This window comes from Anopheles bellator, chromosome 2 (assembly GCF_943735745.2).
Source record: "Anopheles bellator chromosome 2, idAnoBellAS_SP24_06.2, whole genome shotgun sequence".
NCBI lineage: Eukaryota > Metazoa > Arthropoda > Insecta > Diptera > Culicidae > Anopheles > Anopheles bellator.
This window is the reverse complement of record NC_071286.1, coordinates 58408078-58429485: the sequence shown is the minus strand read 5'-3', so window position 1 is coordinate 58429485 and position 21408 is coordinate 58408078. Positions and strand designations below refer to the sequence as shown.

The 21408-nt window shown below is 49.1% G+C and overlaps 1 protein-coding gene across 2 annotated transcripts in view; it reads right to left on the bottom strand.

Moving 5' to 3' along the window:
- The window catches only part of LOC131211092 (centaurin-gamma-1A), a 134155-nt gene that overhangs the window by 5875 nt on the left and 106872 nt on the right, over window positions 1–21408 (bottom strand). For both annotated transcript variants that reach the window (XM_058204445.1, XM_058204446.1), the window contains exons 2-4: window positions 8077–8309; window positions 583–724; window positions 358–492 (exon numbers count right to left, since the gene is read on the bottom strand). In XM_058204445.1, the coding sequence (XP_058060428.1) occupies window positions 358–492; window positions 583–724; window positions 8077–8309 (510 nt within the window). The remainder of the gene's footprint in view (window positions 1–357; window positions 493–582; window positions 725–8076; window positions 8310–21408) is intronic.

The following is a 21408-nucleotide window of genomic DNA, read 5'->3' as shown; positions in this document are numbered from 1 at the left end:
GTTCGTCGAATGTCCCCTTTTAGCCTTGCCGCACTCTCCTTCTTGCTCGCACTCTGCACATCAACGATTGCGCTTTCTCGCTCGCTTCCCGCCGTCGTACGATTAATTTCTTTTGGCTGCCTTTTTTCGGAACGGTCCGAAGGACCCTCTTTGCGTTTTGCGTGACGACCGAGAACTGCGTCGCAACATGCTGCATGCGAGAAACATGATTGCGCGTGCTTGCGCCTGTGTTGGTGACAGGCAATGCGAGGCGATACTAGTAACGGTACCCGCCGTTGGGGGCGCTAGCGGCGTTATCCTTTTTCCAACATTATAGCAACAACTTATCCAAGATTGCAACTTTTCCGAGATTCTTACCGTCCAAGAACAATCGTTCCACATTCAGCCCATAGGTGGCGCAGGTTTCGTAGTAGGTGCACCGTTTCAGATCTTGCGCCAGTTTGCGGGCCCGGGCATCATCGATTACTCGCGGTGATCGCTCGCTAATGGCATCTGGAAGTGGCGCCGAAGGAAAGAACCAAGTTAGAGCATTAATCACGGGGAAAAAGAACGGATCGGAGGGGACTCTGCGTTCGCGCTTACCTTGCGTTCCGACCAGAATGATCGGAATCTCGGCCGTGTTCCGGTGGTGGGCTATCCGGTTGTAGTAGGTGTAGATCGCGTTGAAACTGGACTCGTTCTCGAGGCTGAACACGAATATAACCGCATCGACCCAGGCAGCAAACTGTAGTGAAACGAAGAGAAAAACGAGTTAGCAAACGCGGATCCTGCGAACCATTAACGTCGCATTTGAAAACTCAAAATTTAGGGTTGCTTTGAAGGTTGGCGACACACCGGCTTCCCATACGAGCGATAAGCGGCTTTTGCAAATTTTGCAACCACAACAACGCGGGCCGAGAGGGGAAACCTGAAAAGCTTCCTATTGCCCAATTGATTCGTCATGGTGAACCAATAAATCAGAACCAACTATACAAACACAATGTGTGGCGAGAGTCATCCATTTTTGAGTTTGCGATTTCGGTTTTCGCATCCTCCTAACCGGACTGCTGGGAAGAAAGGGGAAACTACATTTGGATTTCCGAACGCCTGTTGCCTGCGAGAAAAAAATTTTCCTAGGCGAAAAAGGATATTTAAGAACACGAAGTGTCGCTCGCTCCCAACACACGAGCCGGTATCCTTGCGCCTTCAGTTTTCGGTCACGCATGACATCCAGACAAATCGGGGTTGGCGAACTGTTTTTTATCTTGTTTTTGAGGCAAAACCAAAAATCAGAAACCCGAAAAACGCATCCAGCATCGAAGGTGAACCCCCGGAAGGTAGAGAGTACATTAAAAGTCGTTGTTTTGTCGTCACTATTAACTTATTGCTTCCCAGCAGGGGTAAGCGGAGTCCGGCAGACCAGCAGCCTGGCCCCAGGCCTTGGCCCAGGGGTTGACAAGTTTTAGGCGAAAGTTATGAAACAGTGCACACCGCAAGTCGGCAACTCTCAAGCGCGCGCGCGGCACCACGGAGAACGCACGCAGTCAGCTTGATTGATAACGTAAGATTTATGAGCGTGGCGAAATTTTTGAAAAGCCTTCATGGGTTCTCGACGGGGAGGAAACCAACCACCGCGAAAAACGACCCAAAAATCGAAAAAATACCGTCGAGAAACAGGCGACATCTCGTCTGTACGTTGTCGCACGTCTCGACGTCCTAATGAAGCCTCTCTCGACGGGGACACCGAAACTACCCTTCAACCGAAAAGGGAAAAAAGCAAACTACTGAATGGAAAGAAATTTCCCCATTCCTGCTGGCCATGGTTGGACCGAGCAAACACAAACTTCCGGCTCTGTGTTTGGCCTGACCCCTAAATAGCGTCTTAAAACAATTCTCCAAATTGCGCACGTTTTTTGGAAGGGCCCAACACAGAGTATTTGGGCCAATAACGTCACCGGGAGACCCAGTCATGCGGCCATGCCCTGTTATGTTGGCCAGTGGTAATTTCGGTAAACGAATGGAAAAGTAAACTCCGGATTTGAGAGGTTTGAGGGTTGTGAGCAGTTCCTTCAACCCATCTATTGGCCAGGCACCCCCTGCCGGTGTGCTTCGCATTCCAAAGACCGCTGGAGGTTGGATTGGAGCGCACAGAAATAATGAACGAAATCACGGAGGCCACGGAAATGACTTATTTCTCGCGCTGAACCCCAAACATTGGCCAGTGAACATTGCACGGAAGTTCCAACTGGGTTCAGATGTTGGCACATTGGGAACATTGTTTCGTTCCACTGAGGATAAAACATGCGGGAAGGAAAAGTTGTGATGCTCGGGTTGGAAGAGAAATTATGTTGCCGATCGATCGGTTGATGAAGGGGGCCATCGAAGCAAGAACCGTAGCAATCCGAACGCAATGGCGCAGCAGCACCGAAGTCCAGTGTTTCTTTTTTCCTTTTTCGGATTAAATCTACCAATAAACTTTGTAAAAGGTGGAAAATGGAATCGAACATCACGAAACGAGTGAAAGAAAATCGTGGCGGTGATGCGCTGTTTGTGTGCGCAAGTTGCACCACTAACGATGTCCTAATAGAGCTGTCAGCAACCGTTGCCGAGTGTTGTGTTTGCTTTTTTTCGCGGTTCGATAGATGGCCCAAAGCGAATGTAAGTCCACCCAACCACATAGAGAAAGAGAGAAAGATTCCGGCGAGAGGTGATCGAAAAACTAAAAAAAAGGGAAAAGCCAACCCGTATTTCAGCCGGCCCGGGGGAACCCACAGAAGTACCGAGAGAGCTCTTTTAATAGTGCGCGCGGCGTGATTTAATTTATGGCGGGCGATTTTTCGACCAACATATCATCGGCCAGACGTGGCCAGCGGTAGGGTGCGTCGTCAGCATCGGGGGATTGGCAGAAAAATGGCCAAAAACGAAAAAAAAAACAAAGTTTGTGACGTTTGGCAGCCGATTACGGAGGGGTGATCACTAGAGAGAGAGACAGCGAAAATGGAACTGAAAATGATGGATTTTCCTGGTACAACATTGCGTAGATTTTTCCAACTTAAATGATGACATTTGTCTTTGTCCCAAAAACAGACAATAAGGTGTGTGCCGGATATAAGGTGTCGCTTACTTTCATCGGACATTGGCAGCCGACATTCAGCTGAGTTATGGACACTTTGGGAGCTAGGTGCAAATGAAATCGAAGCTTTCCAAAACAAAAAGCAACCCTCCATTACACCGTGACTACCACCATAATGACCCGGCCACAGGCGAGGTACTTCGATGTCTACGTAATACGATGCTACGAATTCACTACTTTACTTTATGCACTTTCACGAGGGTTGCAGCAACGCGCCCATGTCACCGGTCACGGTTGGGAGGCAGTTGGCACTGCGGGGAAGGACTTTTCATGTGCTGCGGGCTGTCAACACTTCCATCAGCATCTCTCTCTATCTGTACCGACTTCGAACAAGCACAGCAAGTCAACCACGGTCGCCTTCAAATCGCACACTGACTGGACTTAACGTCGAAGCCACATACGACGAGACGAGAGTTGCTGGGGCGAAGCAGTTGTTCTATGGTTAGGTCGCGGGATCTTAGCACAGACGAAAAAAAAATTCATCACAAGTGGGGAGCCCTGTGGGGCGCAGGCGCAACCAACCAACATTGTGCGACATGATGAGGACGACAGAGAGACATCAACAACACGCACACACGCGAACCGGTATGTGGTTCGACCAAGTCCCGAGACCACTGCTTCCGTTGGCGGAGCGCGTCTGAGGTGGTTTCGTTGGTGCTCGGCGTCTGGCATACCTTTCAGGGGCAGCCAGACCCATGCCAAGGGGGGGTAATCACGGTACGAGTGGAGATGGAATTCGCGAGTGGCTTCGTCGTCTCGAGATGCGAAGGTAAAACTCACTAGAAGAGTGTCGCGAAGGACGTCGACCCACGGTGGAAGAATGCTGGTGGTCTACGCATCCACAGTCTCTGCACATTCGGTGAAAAGACGGTTGGCCCCCTCGAGACACCTTATTGGCCCAACCTGCGCGCCGGAGCTCATCGAAATGGAAAGCGATCTAACGTCGCGCGGCTCGTAACCCCTCGAAGGTTGGTGTCATTTTTCTCCGGTTTCTTGTGTTTCGTTTTTTGTTCCGCATATGTTCAGCCGCCTGAAAGTTATGCAAACGGCACCACTCCTGAAGGAAATGATACGACACGGCGGCGGCGGTCGAGACGCACTGTTTGCCGCCCAAGTTGGAGAAAAAAACGGACGCCAGCCAACCAGACCCGTAATTACCATTTCACTTCAATTTCGCCCGCGGGACTCAGGACATCTCGGACAGGGGGTTTGGTACGCCCGAGGCCACAGGCAGGCAGAGAGGTGACTTATGTAGGCAGTTCCTTCCTATGTGTCACCGCAGACAGGACCTACAAGAGAGGGTGCGGGAAGCTATGGTTGCTCTGGTTCCGTGTGCATTATGAGCGTTTGGCAAGCAGAGCAAGATTTTACTTTTAATTGCCACACATGCCACATGCACTTCTGGAGTTTGGTTGCATTTGAATATTCCCCGATTCTTTGATTGAATTTGCGCTCGTTTCTTGTGTTTCTCGTCGCTCCCTCCGTGGGCTTCATGTCGTCGTCTTCGCCCTCTGACGCATAATTTGAAAGGGCGTGTGGCCGTGGTTTTGGCTGTCGTCGGAGAGTTGGGATTTGCACCAAGGACAGCGGGTGGCACTTCGGTTATCGGGGAGGACTTTTTGGCTTTGAACGTTTCTTCTCGAGGGACCCCGGTGCCTTGCATTCCTTCGGGGCTCAACTCGAGAGGCTGATGCAATTACAAAAAAGGCTGGTGATTTAAACGAAAGGGAGTAATTCAATTATGGGTCTTAATTGAACGAAAACCGTAAAGCCGTAAATATCTTACACAAAAAATGAGCGTTTGTTAATTTCTACTCTTTTTTTCCAAATGAAACTGAAAGGTGCCTCAACACGAAACGCAGCACAAATCTACCTAGGCGGCTACACGAAGCGTGAAAACTGGCGTAAAATTAATTTGTAATGTCAAAACGTTTACGCTTCGTGTGGCAGCAAAAATATAAAAACGAAACGTGAAACGTGTTTACGTTCGTGTTTTTGGTCCAAGAAAATAGAAATAGAAGAGAAATTAATTGATTTCTGAATTTTTTATCTGTTTTTTCCGATTTTGTTGCTATACCAGCAAATAAAAACATAAATTATTCTCTGTTTGTAAGCAAAGCGTATGAAAAAAATAATTACGCTCGGGTTTACGCCTCGCGCGAGCCGTAAACGTTTTGACAGCGCCGCAGCAGTTTGGCATTAATCGTTAATGTCAAAATCATTACGTTACGCTTGATGTAGCCCCACAGTACAACTTGATGCGTTTTATTACCCTATTGGCAGTGCAATAGAGCGCAACAAATGCATAAACATGTAAGGCACCGCCGTGCGCCCGTAACTCACAAGACGCAGCAGCCAAGGACCAGCGCCTCTCGCGTACATTATAAAACGCCTTGGCCCGGAGGCTCCCTTCTCAGTAATGAAGCGATAAATAATCGAAACGAACCGACGACTCCGACCGACGGTTCCAGCTGACGATGCAAAGCACGATGCAAGACAACGAAGAAAAGCGGGGAAAAAGGGCGGAAAGGACTCCATCTCGATTACTTTCTATGCTGGAGACTCCGCCGAAGCGACTTCCGTTCGGATCGGGATCGGAATCGCGATCGCACGAACCAGTCCCCCGAGAGAGCCGACATTTACATTACAATCGTCATCAGATATGCGCCACACACTCCGTCCAAAGGACACCGGAGATCGTTTGAGGCACCGCCGACTCGCCCGGCCCGTTGTCAGCCATCAGAAATCGGCAATTTATAACTAACCCGGCCCTGATTTTTTGCTGCTGATGTTTTCGGAGCGATGGGAATAATGTATACAGTCGTCTAGCGTTATGTGCCGGAACAGAGGAGCGGAAGCGAGTACCCTGCGCGGCCAAGGATCAATAAATCGTAAAATTGATACGAAAACAACCCATTAGGCGCTCGGCACGATGAGAGTGCATAAACCCGTAACGCGGCATCCAGAGGATCCTTTTTCTGCACAACGGATAGGTAGCCGATCATTGGCACACTAATTAGCAATTCAAATCAGGAGGGAAAAAACGGCCAGGTCTACGCGATTGCCCGCAACCCGCTGCTAACGGTTCTGCGCGCGAGAAGAAAGTCATTAAAGTGCAATAAATTGCAACAAACAGCTCGAGTCCGTCCCCCGCTCGTCGTCCACCCGGAGAGCCGCTATCGATATCTTGATCGATACACCACCACCCATCTCGGCCCCCTTTCGGTAGCCCTGCGCACCCCGAGGCCGGGCGGCGATTGTTGTCGGATGCAATGGCGGGGTTGCAGAATGCACCCAATTATACACGCACGCAGCATGCAGCAGAAGCACACAGTAATATGCAAATTCCCCGAGGCTCGTTCCCCGAGGTTCAGCCAGAGATGCGATGTGGGTTCTCGGTGCTGCTGGGCGCATAGATTATGCGCCGGTGGCCGATGCCGATGGCTTGTGCACGGCAGCATTAACGGGATATTCGCGAGAATCGCGCGTCGATGATTTGTCGATGAGCGAACGATGATTGAGCTGCACAGCGCGGGGTTTTTGCAGGGCGGCAACAATTAGGTTGCAATAATGTTTCATTATTTAATGCGCACCGCGTAACCCGCCGTCGTGTTAGGGGTGTGCATTATGCGCGGCCGTAAGGGGGAACTTGTAGCGGCGCTGCGTCATTGCTTTTTGCGCGATTGTTTTGATTCTAATGGCTTTTAATTGTTGGCCCGATTGTGGACACAATTGTGAATGGCAGTACCCCCCTGACAGGCAGACACCAGCTGTCTCGTTTTTATCGCGAATTATTTTTGGAAGCGCTGATTTGCAAGCGCATTCGAAATATCAGCATGATTCACCCTTTTTCGGTCGGGCTTGGTGCGTTAAGTCGATGTAACAATCCGTTGGAAAGGAGAACCTACGCAACGACCGTTGGCTGTTTGCCGTTGAAAGACTGTTGACATCTTGGGCTTGGCGCCAAAACTGCAAAAAAAGCAACTGCTGGTTTGAAAGCAAAGACAATTTATGAACGAATGTTGAAAGTGTATAAGGACTCTTTGCCTTTAATTTGGGGGTCAAAAGGGGGGTTTCTGAGTTTAATCGTGGTCGTGCCCTTCAAGACGATCCACGTCAAAGACACCCAAAAACAGACACAACAACCGAAATCGTAGAAAAAGTACAGGATGTCGTATTGGAAAATCGTCGAATGACTGAAAGAGATTTAGTACAAGGCTGAATAATAAAGTGTTTTAGTAATCATAAAAAAAATGAGTTTTTCTTATCGAGGCTCCGAACTTATTGAACACCCTAGTATGCTGCCCACACGTGTGAGGCGCCATGAAGTCATCGGCGCGTCACTTGATCCGAAGATTCGAAAACGAAAGTTTCAAGTGATGTTTTGGCGCACCCTTGGGGCGAAACACCCCGAAAGTCTGAAGAGTTAGTCGGAGTGCCTCATCAACACACATTTACTTTATTCAAAATAATCTTACGTAAGGGCCTTGAGATCTGTCACTGGGACAATAAATTGGAATCCAACTCTTCTCCAGTTCACAAGCTGGACTAGAGTCAATGATGTACGCTCTGTAACGTTTCCTGGCCAGTATGCCACAGAGAGTTCCAGAGGAACGGACCAAATTGATTGGCAAATTTAATTAAAAGCTCCTGTGTTCCGCAAGCATCCGACACATCAGACACGCGCGTCCGGTCAAAGGTCAGTGGCAGTAAAGTGTGCCAACTAACTGTCGGCGTGTGGTAGAGGCCAATACCTGACCACACACATCAGATCCAAAGCCATCGTGGTGGGCTTGACCGATTGCAACACCCTGGGGAATCGCGGCGAGCCAGCCCGCGAAAGCATCGTTTACTACTTCACATATTTTATGATGATTGCTCGACCCAACCTATGTTCCTCCCAGCGCTGAACCTCGAGAGAGGGTTGTATCCCTGTCCCTGTTCTACTAGTGCCCGAAACTCACCTGAATCTCTGGCGGACCACCTTCGTCCCGTATTAGCAGCAGGTAGCTCTGGTTGTCGATCTGAATTTCCTTCTTGAAGCGGCCACCCTCGGGCGATTCCTCCTGCATGTACGAGCCGGTCAGATAGCGGTGGACCAGCGCTGATTTGCCCGAGCTGAGACTGCCGACGATACCGAGCCGGATGTCCGGCACGGATCGTGAGATCGTCCATTCCTGGCTGTTGACGAACGAATCTGCAACGAAAAAGTAACAAAGAATTCGTATAAAGATTAATCATAAGAAAACCGGTCGTTCTCCCAGAAAAATGTTAATGAAACATTCGAACGAGCCGGCAACGAGCGAGCAAACTAATCCCATTTTGTGACAGCGAGGCTTTGCATTTCATCAACGTGTAATCAACCGAAAAAAAATGAAGGAGAAAAGTTTTGCATAATAGAGTATCTTTCCAACCGAAGAGAGGTCAGCTCTCTACGGCCTTTTTCTACGGGTCCTAGGACCACGCTTCAGGGGTTTCATTAACACTTCTTTTCAAGTGTCAATCTCGAAAATTCGCACCATTCACAGCAAGCAAGGCGCACGACACAATCCGCGCGCCAAAGTTTTCTTAAGAACAGGATAATAGAGCCATTCTCGCCCCGGCCAGCCGGCAAAGGGGAAGTGTGGCCGGCATTTTCCCTGACCCTGATTGGTCAGCACAAGGAAGAGTTGAAGATCGCGAGGGATGTCGGTCGGCTTTTTTTTGTTTTTCGGGCCGAAAGCGGCGAAACGAAAACGGAATTAGATCTCATCAAAATGTCATTTTTCGGTGACATTCCGGGCAGTTGGCATTCTATTGTTGGCATGCATGCAAAGTCCCTGCTCTCCGTTTTTCGTTGTTTCGTTTTTTTTTTGGTTTGCGGCCCCCGGTTCGTACGGCGTAAATCTGCTTGTAGTTAATCAAAGAAGGATTATGTTTTGATGCTCGCCGAATTCTTCGTCCATGTTTTACATGGACGTTCGCGTCAACACGGCGTCGTGAGAGACCGCACCCAAAGGCATTGGCTTTGGTTGGGTGCGCTGCGTTGAACTTCAACTTTTGACGAATTGTGTCACGCGAGGTGTTGAATAGTGTAGCTCTCCAGGTGGCCTCACCGGCGCGAGGGCTACTTCATACTCCACTTCTTGAAGCAGAACAACCAGATTCGATCTGGTTTGTTCGGCGAGGATCATCATTATCATCCAACGTACTGTCTATTATGTTTTGCTCGATTCTTCGGTTCTTGAGTAACTTTTTGCCTGCCGGACGGTTGGTCATACAAAAAGAGGACGGGGCTCGTGGATTGCATGTTTTTGCCGACAGAGAAAACGGTGATCCAAAAAACGGCACAATTTCGAAAATTTTGCAATCGATCGATCAAACGATACATTTTAAAAAGACCAACACTCTCCGATACATCTAAAGTCTCTCCATACAACGACCGGAGCCCGGGGCGACAAAAGGAATGGTGATTGATTGCGAAAAGATTAGCCTCCCGGGTACCGCATCATACCGATTGCTAGCGGGACCCGAATTCGGACACCATCTCAATTTCGGATGAAACGGAGCAGACCGGACTGATTGAAGTCATTTATCTAACTTATTCGTTCTGCCGAGAGCACGGAAAAGCAGAAAAAGAATAAAGATCCCGTTTCCAAGACCGCAGCAGCATATATGCAAAAAAATCGTCCTGGAAAGGAGTCAAATCAGAAACACCGGTAACAAACCAACAGAACTAACCAAAACCACACCATTGTGAGGGGCCTTGCATCGCCTGTGTGCCTTGAATGCACATTTGCATCTTGATTGATGGCCGTCGCACCTCCCAGTAGTAGAGTCGCCTTGCCACCGGTCTAGCATTTCGTCACCTATTGCGCCATCGTCTCTCATCCAGTTTGGAAGGTGGCGCGCCGATGGCTCTGGAAGCGAAGAAGACGGCGCGACGACGACGGACGGCTTCTTGGCAAGATTGATTGCATGTAAATTAACACCATTTAAGCGGAGCGATTCCGGTGGAGGCATTGCATCGGGAAAGGGTTCGCTCTATTTGCCTGCCCCGTGAGAACCCGTGCGCCGGTCCGTCCTGCCGTGAGGGTCTTATTTTGGGGCACAGAAAATCCGGAACCGTTCCGGAGGCTGCTGCTGCGCGATGCGTGTGTCCCAGCAAATTAGTTGACGCTTTTAATCTTTGAATTAATCATCGAGTCATTTGTCTCCTGGGGCGACGGGGGAGATTAATGTTACGCGCGTCTTACGGAAGAGGCGCCCTTTCGGTTTATGTTACGGGTAGGGCTCTGTTGGCACAACCTATCACAGGGGGGTTTGATCTTTGTGCCCTCCGGGGGCTAGGTGAACGTAAAGTTCTAAGCCCCTAACTAGTGATGAAATTTCGAAACCAAAAACAAGAGAAAAATAGAGAGGCGTCGTTGTGAAAAATTGAAAATTTTCCGTCAATTCTCGTTTGTTAATTGTTAATGTTGATGAAACATTTTCCGTGCGTGACATGCACAGATTAAATAACTTCCTATGCAAACCTCGGATTATTAATCGATTGCGCAACAGAAACAGCAAAACGTTTAGAATGAAAAGTAGGGCGTAATTGTAAAAAAATCACTCGAAAAACTTCCAAATTGGTTTTGCACAATAACCTCACGGACGATCGATTAGATTCGCCAACAAAAAAAAACATATCGGCAAGGCATCTCCACTGAACAGCTAAAATCCAGATTTATAGGGCATCGCATAATTTCGTTGGCATAATTTCAGTTTTCGACCCTCCATGCGTTTGCTGCTGCTATGACCTGGATGAACGGAATTTATGTTGCAATACTTTCACGGACGGCACACTTCGTACACTATAAGGGATGAGCCAATGCGGAGAATTAAACTAAATTGCTTTCGCCCCGGGCATTGATGTGTATGAAAGGTTCGACTTTTCGAATCCAAAACACGCTTGATTGATAGCACAACGTGCGCCGTGCCGTTGTGCTAGTTTTGATGGATTGAGAATAAAATAAAGCGAGTAATCGACGTAGACGATCGACGCGAAGGTAGGCAGCCAAATTGCGTTTGCATAATTTCACGACGGACAGCCGACGCCCACGGATGATCGAACCGAACCGATGATGAAGGGGAAATGCTGAACCGAACACAGCCCCGGTCGAGAGTGTGGTTTTCGAAGTGTCTCCGGGCGGCCACTTCGCTGATTCCATTTCTATGATAATGGGAGCATAAATTTGAATAGCAGCTCTAGTTTTTTATGTGCTGGTTTCCAGAGTCCGTGTGGGACGTCGTTGGCATCCTGTCCTCGAACGGAACGCCAAACCATCTGACCAGAAGAATGTGCGTTTCGCATTTTGAAGACAAATTGGCGACAGTGCAAATTAAGCGTGGCGCCGAAGAATAATCTGGTCCCATGTCTGGACGAACAACGCTGCCTACGCGCTCGACCAAAAACCGGCGCGCTGAGCGAATGGACACATTTTCCGGACTTCGTTTGTTGAAACGTGCCCCACAACGTGTGATTGGATTTTGAAGCACGATAAAATCGAACACCCACGAAACGCTCGCAATAAACATCGAAACGTGCAACGCAACAGCCGATTCTTTATCCAGCCTGGGTTATGGGTAACCATTAATTTTGCCACATAAAGACCAACTTTACAATGTTTTGACCGCACTGCTACTGTGCCGGCGCGTCGTGTCATAATTGCCACGAGCCAACGAAGCTCCGAAAGTGATGCCAACCCGCGTGGCTAATGAGCCACAACATTATCGTGTTCGAAGTGCCCCCGAAAGACTCCACGGTTCCAGTTCGTCGTCGCCGAAGAGGTTTCACTTTCGACGGTGACCCGATTTTCGGACGATTTTTAGCGCTTGTTTGCTTCGATTACGTCGGCCATCGGGCGGCAAATCGGTTGGCAACACTGCCACACTTCATTACGCTCCGACGAAGCCGAAGGCGAAGAGCATAAAAACCAAGGGGAGCATAGAATGGTGACGCAACACTGTGGAAGGTGTTGTCCCCCATGGGTGGTCCTCCCCACGAAAGAGGAGGGAAACCAACAAATTTGTCCATTTTTAACTCCAACCTATAAACAAGGAACTGTGTCATGTTCGTTCGAATGGCAGGAAAGCCGTAGCAAGTGGCAGCATACTCCCGAGCCGCGCTGGCCGCTCCCGACGACGACGACGACCGTAAATTACGATGTCAAATGGTTCAAACAAATCATTTACACCTCTCGCGCTGCGCAGCCGAACATCCGCAGTGCGCGAACAAGACGCTTCACCACCAGCAGCGCGGAAAGATTTGTTGCAGCACGCCATTTTTCACTTTCAGTTGCCCTGTCTGACTCTCCCTCTCTCTGTCTCGTGTTATCATCGGTCATCATCTTCTTCGCCGTGCGCGGAATGCACTTGGGCTGGGCACATGTTGCACACGCTTTGAAGGCGGGCGCGGTCCATTTCTCTCGACTCTCGACGACAACAAACATCCGCATTACGTTGGCACTAATTTCCAACAGGTCGCGGAGCCAACGCACTAAACGAAGCCAAAACCGGCAGAAGCCAACGCCATTCCGGACGCCATTCGCAATTGCCACTCAGTGGCGGTGGTCGTAAAACGAATGAAATTTGTCGCATTCCCATCGGCACAAAAGAGGGCCTGTCCAGGCGCCACCATAAACTAGCTGCCGGGCGGCAGGAGCAGCATAAGCCGGTGGGCCACTTCCAAGCGCAAGACAAATTCGCATTGTGATGTGCCGTAGCCGGGTGGCTAAATGGGTCCTGGCTGTCCAAAAATATCCCTGACTAATGCCGTTCGCAGCCAGGCGCAATGCTGTTGGCGAGAGATCAACCTAATCAAGCCCCACACGTGCTGGTCTGGCGTGGATGATGCTTCCCAAAGCATAGGAACTAATGACGGATCACCAGATTTGTGATAAGAGACGAATGTTAGGCCATTATAGCTCAAAGCCTCTATAATATAAAAGAAAAAAAACATATTTATGCGCTTTTAAGCAAACTAAGGACTTTTCAGAACTTAATTTACTAACATTCCTTTATGATAACAATCCCGTCAGGTTGGTCTGTTGTTAAGTGAGGTTGAGGACGTCCGCAACACTACTAGGCTGTTCAATAAGTTCGTAGCCTCGAAAAGAAAAATACATTTTCACGGTTTGAAGTACATTTCATTCAGTACAATTTATTATTCAGCCTTGTACTAAATCTCTTTCAGTCACTCGACGATTTTACAATACCATATCCTGTACTTTTTCTACGATTTCAGCTGTTGTATCGGTTTTTAGACGTCTTTGACATGGATCGTCTTGAAGGCTAGTACGACCACGTTTAAACTCAGAAACCCACCTTTTCATGTACTAATTGAAGGCGAAGAGTCCTCATACACTTTAAACGTTGGTTCATAAACTTCCTCTATTTTAAAACCTTTCAAAAATCAAAATTCAATCACTGCACGATACTTGATTTTTTTCCGTTGTAAAAAATACTGTGACACGTCGATACTAAATGGCTTGTAAAAAAAATTATGTGACGGATTGAAATGAAACTTCAAATATGTTCATATGAAGAGTGTACCAATATAACAAAAAAAAATTAAACTCATGGCAGCGCCCTGTGTTCTCGAGGCTACGAACTTATTCAACACCCCAATAGTCCGTGTCTTGGACACGACAAACATGTTTTTGGTAGTCAAATTCCACCGACAGCGCGACTCAAGCGACCAAAACCATCAAGATTACACCTGACCTGACCGCCTATCCTTCGCGTCTTCTCTAGCTGCCCAGAGGGAGCTTGTTGAATATTGAACAGGAAGTACCGGTCACGCGGGTGACCTTGTGCCGTGACTCCAATAGACCGGAAAGTGGTACCACCCCGAACAGGCCGGCAGGTGGCATACCGGTGTAGAAGAGGGCCCCATCCAAGCGTACCCATCAAAAAACTAATTGAAAATAATGAAGCGGAAAATGCTTCCGCCACATCCGGAGCATCGATTGGACCCCGCGCATGCTTCATGCGGTTCCTTTGGAGCGTCGCCTCGGCTGGTTTTCGAGGCTCTCTGCCCGCCGCACACCGGCCTTTCGGCGGCCGACGACCAAGAAAATGTTATTACTATTTTGGTTATTTCGCTCGGTTTGTTGTGTCTGGGTGATGAGCGCGTTGCGCCAGTTTTCCACACTTTTACGCTCCGGTGGCGCGGTCCGTGGGTACTGCGACCGAAAGGGAGAAACTCGGCGGAAATGAACTTCCCCTTGGCTCGATTATGCGCTTTTCTTACTCATTTCCATAGCGAAGAAGGCATTTTGAAGCTCGCGGGCATTTGCTCCTTACCGAGGAGTGCCTTGTGTTTTTCTGAATTTATTTCGGCGAGGGCGTTTGATTTCTGATCGGTGCATATACTTATATTCCATCACTTCCGTTTCCGTTACGCCGTTGGGCCATCTTTCCTGCCGAAGCGTGGGCCCCTCACGGGGTGACCCACCATCCATCAACACATTTTCTCGACGGCGGCTCGATCTTGGTAGAATAAATTAATTAAACATGCAGAACTTGGTTGGCCCCGAGGGCGAGAACGTTTCCGTTTTTAGGCGACGACGAGTTGAGCAGAGAAACGATCAACCGCTGCTGCCGATTTGACTACCGCCGAGACAGACTTGCGGTGCGCTCAAGTGCACCAAAGGGGTCGGGGGATCGCAACATAATTATGTTGCCGATTGTTAACGCACCACCGAAGCCGAAAGTTCTTCCGAGAACCCTTTTTGGCTGGTCGCCGGAACTCTTCTCGCCGGCTTTGTCAGATATCATTGCCAGTCCCGCTGGGGGAGTTGTATTTTTCTCGGGGGTCGCATCAAGCGTAGCGTGAAAAGTCTCGAGGTTCCAGAAATCATCCAGAATAGGGCTGTCTGAGGGCCAAAACGAAGCCACCACCGAGCCAAGTGTATAATCATTGGGAGCATTTTACGACTCGTTTGGTAGTGTAAATCTTCTCTAAACTGCTGCTATGCCGCTCCTTTCCGGGACGCCCGAAATGATGATTTTAGTCGAATTGCCCACCGGTGGCCACTTGCCGTGAGGGGTTAACGAACGCTTTGAAAGGTGGGTGATGAGCATTAGATTGGGAAAGGGCGGCCGGTAGAAGGTTTCCTGCCCGGGTTTGGGTCCGGGTGCCGCTCATTGTGATTTCGAAGACGCACCATGTTGAGTTGCTTTCAGCGAATAGATGATTTGAGCGCTTTGCTTCTCTTGTGTCATAGCGCTTGAGAAGCACCGCCACAGGAAATGCTATTTAATATTCATAAAAGTATCAGCTATTGTAGTTCTTCATGTCTCGAACACCTGTTGTTGGGCCTCTGTAGTTCGAGGTTACGATAATCTAACCACTTCCATGATTGTAGCCTTCTTCATTCGACTCTCCCCTATCGCCGGCGAAGGTACTTAGGCATATTGAGGTGTGATGGTTACCATACCTTTAAGTGTGCGGCTGGTTGAGGCTATAAACTACACATAAAAAGATATCTTAAACGGATAAAAAATTGCTACCTCCGAATGGAATAGTCGTCCGGTTCCCTTTGCGTTTAGATATTGGCGAACTTTACACATTGAAGAAGGGCGATTACATTTGACGCTAGTTAAGGAAAAATGCATAAAATATCTTGAAAAATAATTCAAGCAAACCATTATATTTTCTCGCACCTTTGATCCTCTTAGCGAAGTGAGCGAAAGAAAAAAGTTGTCCCTGATCGTGCAATGCTTCGTCCCTGGTGCGCCGCCAGCACAGGAAATTACGAATCAGTTACAGTTCTGTGCATCTCAAGCCGGGGACGGGTTGCTACTGCGGTTAAGTGGCAGGATCCTTCAAACTAACCGCAAACGCGCTCTCTTAAGATACCCATATTTTCCCCGGTTTCGCATTCAGATTGTTCCACGGCAACGGTTCCACGAATCCGTCATATTACTTATGCAACAATTCTCTCTTGTGCGCCGTCTGTCGTGCAGCAGCTGGAGAGAGCAGGCGAAAAGGGCCACTTTCGCCCGTTCATGCCGAGGTTATTCGAGTGCAGTAATCCACCTTCGAACCTCCCGGAGCCGGAAAAGCCGCCCGAGGAGTTTGCTATTCCGATGCATTCCGGAGCTTGTTAGTGTTGTGGCTTCGGATAAATCAATTAGTAGAGCTCGACAAATGGTGCGCACGTGAGTTGGCGTAACGTGACTGGCTGACTGACAGCTATCGATCGAACCCACACGCGTTTCACTATCCTTTAGAAAAGCCTCAGCTCACCGGTGAGTTGGAAAATCGATTAAACACAGACCACCCCGGTGCGTGGTCGAGGTTTGTGCCTAGGCGGATTACCACCCCATTTGTGCAGGCACAACTGTCATTGTGTGGTGGAACTCCACTGCGATCGCGATTAAGACAGGGCAAGACAAATTGCAAAACATACTCGGTGTAGGCGCGGGGGCATAGCATAATTACCGCACGTTTCGCTACCAATTTCCATTTGCGTCGAGTTCGATAATCGATTTTCGTACGCGCAGCGTTTGATGTTGCAGCCCGCAGTGTAACCGCACAGTCGCCGGTCGGCCTGAAACAATCAGTTAACATCCAGTTCGTTCCAGTTGGAATGCAATTAAACATCGATTACGGTCTGAGCGTAGAAAGCCGACTGGGAATCCATTTTCCATCGAAACATCGCTACGGGCAGCCCTTGGCTGAAATAATCAACAAAAGTTTCATTAATCTTACCACAGCACAGCATCGTTCTAACATGCTCCACAATATTGAAATTCCCTTGTTATGATGGCAACCTTTTGCCCAGCGGCCGAAGCTCTTAATTTTGCAGGAAACAAACAATGCGTTTCACCCTTTGGCACAGATCCGGTGTGTCCAAATGAAGATATCCGATCGGTGTGCTTGTGCTTAACTTTGTTGCCGATTTCCGTTCCGTTCGCGGTTAAGACTTGTTTGCCTTCGAGCGAGCCGAAGAAAAATGGCTGCAACTGGAACGCGTGCATGAAAAACGATCCTCGCCACAGGGGCTTGAACACGTGGGCTGAAAAGTCTTGGGCTTGTGTTATTGATAGTGGTAGTGTTATTGCATATATCGCTTTTTCAGTTGGTATCCTTAAAGAAGACAACTGTTAAAATTTAATCATATTCTAGTTTTAAATTGGGGATTTATGGTGCTACAAGTGACATCTTCTTTGTTATTTTCAAAACCTGCTCTGCCTCTGACTCTGCTCTATCAGAAACAACTATAAAACGTTGGTTTGGTGATTGTAAACGTGGTCGTAGAGACACCGATCATGCAAAATGCTGTTCGTAGATCTTGAAAAAAATTCAAGAAATTTCGCCCGAATGATGGGGTCTATTTTGAGGCAAAAGAGTTCTTTAAAAGGGATATTAAAATGTTAGAGCGATTGAATGGCTGGAATGATTGAGTGGCTCTTGCTGGAGCTTCTGTTGATGAATAAATGATTTTCTTGATTAGGCCCGGAACTTTTCGGCCCATATGTTACCGCATATCTTGGCTTCGTTTCTTGGCTGCAGCAACAGAACGAACAGCTGTTCTTTCCGGGAAACAAATATTGCAATTTTATCTTCCCGCCATGCACCCGATCGTTGGTGGCTGTGAGTGAAGAAATACTTATTACCATCAGATCAGCGGCAATGTAACAAATGTGCGTGCTGGAGAGCGGAGGAGGATATGCCGGCCGTACGGTAGGAACTTTTGTTATGACGTTCGATACGGAATTTCATAACAAATCTCGGGAAGACAAACATTCGCGCACTCTGCACAAACACAAGCGTCCCGTCTTGGAAGAAAGGACATGAAGAAGGAAACGAAGGTGAAATTCTCAATCCTCCGAAAAATAATTGAACCACGTCCCGAGCCTTCATCCCAGAGTCGTCGGCCAGGCGCACAGTTTGTTTGCGAGAAAACTTTCCCGATTCAATATTTATCTTTGCGCCACCACCCGGAGTCCACCCGGTGATTGGAAATTCTTTACCAAAGCCCTATGACGTCTCAAACGTTCCACACAGGGTTCCTTCTTGCGCACAGGCTTCCCCTTTTTATTCTGGAGCGTAAAATGCAACTGCATTCGAGCACTGCAAGACGAAAACAGGTCACCAGCAGCAGCAGGAGCAGCAGTGAGCAGCGCGCCTTGAAAGGTGTTCTATGGGCACGAGACAACAACGGCGTCGGAGGACGTGCCATCGAACGTACGGCAGCCAATAATTCATCGTGTGCACACCCTCGCGCAAATAGGACAGATGAGTTAGAGAAGAAAAAAACGGGAGAAGACTACCTTTCAATTTTACGAACAATTTCTTACTTCTTCCACACCATATCGGAAGGAAGGATTCGATTTTTTGTTCGAGGTTCTCTTCTAGCCCACGGTGCTCCGTTCGCAGACCACACTCCCGACCTGAGGAAGATCACGAAAAAGGAACAATCCCGAACGACGGAGAAAGGTCCTGTGTGGCGTGTGCTTTGATGGCGCAATGTTTGCTCCAGATTGCCTCGGAAAGCGGATCAATAGTGCTCGGTAAACAACGGGAGCAATCTGTCGAAGCCGGAGAAGGTCACACCGACCAGCTGCCGGGATTGATGTGCATCCCCTAGCGTGTGTGTTTGTTCTAGAAAAAAAGTCCTCGGTTCCGCTCGTCCCGCGTCACCCTTACCTCCCTCGCCGAACGGGGGTAGCCAGTACTATCCTTTCCTGAGGTGCGTCGCCCATGCGGCCCATAAGTTAAGGAAAACGAATAAATCCGTTGCATAAGCTGATGAAGGAGCATTCTTCCGCATCCGCTAACGTTTCGTCTAACGTTGACCCGGAGATGGCGGTCCGATTTTGCTCCAGTTCTGGTTGCCCGGCCCGGATCTGTACGGTTCACAGGCAAGCACAATAGTCTAGGCGCACCACTGCTGTCCTGTCGCTAATTACGATCCGATTGTGTCCGAGGGAAACGACCCAACGGAGAGTGTCCGAGAGTGGAAAGATTCCCACACAACGGGGACGGACACTTTTGCGTCTTTCTTGTCATCTCATGCTACTGCCGGTCCGAATCAGGACGCTCATGACGGCACCTTTTGAATGCACTACACCCGATGACTGGACAAAATTCTTGTTCATAACCGTTGCCGTGGTCAGTGGTGTGCTGGAAAGGAATTGAACAATTTCGCTCAATTTAACGAACATTCGACACGCGCAAAAACCGGTAAAGGAGTTGGCGCTGGATATGACAACCCGTGCAGCGATGAATCTGTGGCGAGGTTCGTGAGAAAGGATATTCCACGGATTAGTTTCGAGGAAAGTCACCGCCGGTTGCCTCACCGATACAATTGCTTAGTTACAGTTGATTGGAAGCAGGTTTCGGCCACGAAACGAAGATGCACCATCACCAGATGCAGAGGCCGCTGATTGGAAACGGGTTAGTCGGTAATCTAGGGCACGGGAGCCTAGGCTTAAGTGACGCATCCCTGGCAAAGGGGCGTGAGATGGTTTCAAGCACGTTGCGCCAGCTTCTAGCAAGTGATCTTCCATTTGTGTCGTTTGAAATTCATTCGACAGTTTCGCATCCAGATTCGCAACTGGGCGGAGCGCTGCCACGGTTTCAACGCTGGTTTCGGGTACAGATTTCGGTGTTGCTGCAACCCTGGGCCCGACTAGAACCAGAGCTTCTTGCAGTCAAATTGCGCGAAACCCGTTTCGTCGTTCCATTTTTCTTCCATCGACTCTCAACCGTCCTCGCCAAACATCCGGCGCGGGGTTTAAAGAGTTATGCGCCGAAAATGGATCCTCGGGCAAAACAAAAACCGAACAGAAGGACGACGCCGTCGATGCCTTCCTTCGCGGGCGCCGCTCCATATTAGGCAGGACATGCCACCGCGCTCGGCATAATAAATATGTAGTACGGCTTTTGCATAAACTAGGGCGCACACTTGCATAACAATGGGCCTCGTTGGGTTTGGTTGGAGAGGCTACAAGCAAAAAAAAAAACAATAATAAATCCTTAAAGAACGTGCAAGAATGAGAGATGGATAGGTTGTGAACGGCATATCTTTCCGTCGTTGCCCGTCCGAAAATGCGCAGAGCGGCGTGGCTTTAAGCTTCTCTTTTCGCAATCGCCTTATCCTTTGCCTTAAGGCAGCGTGCGTCGTCGTTTCGGGTTGCTTTCGGGACTCGTTGGTCGATCCTTTTCCTTTCCCCGTCATCTTCCTCTTGCTCCGACGAGTTGTTACGTTCCACACCTTCTGGCACCGAGGCGCGGCCTTTTGCCAAAAGTAGGGTGCGCGCCGACAACCTCTGGCGGATCAGCAAAGTCTGATGTCAGGCTGGCGATAGGATTGCTGTTTGCTGTTTGCTGATAATGTTCTGTTTTTCCAGCATCGTCTTACAAGCGATACAACAGAGGCCACGCCACTCACACGCTGACGTTATTATTCATTGCCAAAAACTGGTGCGCCACGGCGGGAGCGCTCAGAAGCAGCGGATCCGCCGCCGGTAACCAGACACTGGAAGGAAGCGAAAGGAGGTGTCCCGCCGGAGAGAGCGCGACATTGCGGGAAGCAAGCGGGGAACAAACACAAGTATCACTGACACAAGGCTCGCTCGCTGGCTCGTCACGGGAAGCGAAAAAAAGGACATTGTTGCATGTCGGTCGGTCCCGGGCAATGAAAGGACATTCGGCCCCGCACTGGACCGCATCGCGATCGTTCTCTTTCGCCCTTTCGCCGGTCACCGGACATGGTGTCCTGCTGGGTGGTGCGGGCCATTTCGCAGCCTCTCAGCGCGCCAAGTTCTTACGCCGCGCAGCAGGAGTTGGCGCAATTCCATTAGCTTTTCGCCGATCCCCTATATTATAGGACCAGGAGCGCTAATTCAGGTGACAAATTTGAGGCCGCGATACTTAGCGTATTACGGCTGCTGCTGTTGAGTGCTGAGAACACTTCCCGGAGTGGTCCGGGCTCGTCACAGCCGCCGAAGGGCGTGTGTTCCGGTTTCGATCGCCGTTAATTGTTGTGGCCTCCGGGGAACCTTTTCGACTGCGAAGTGTTTTGCGACGCTTCGCTTATAGTGCTCATGGCGTTCCGATACAGGTTCTTTTGGTCAAGTTGTCCCCCGCTGGGACCGTGCCTTGGTCAGTGTTAGGGGAAAACCGCTTTTGCATGCCATCTGGCAGTTTCGCGTACAACGTAAACCTCGCGAAGCATCACTGTATCCCCAGCTTCATTCAGTGTTGCCAAACTTACCTGAAAATAGTAAAAAAATGAGAGAAAGGAATCATTAATAAA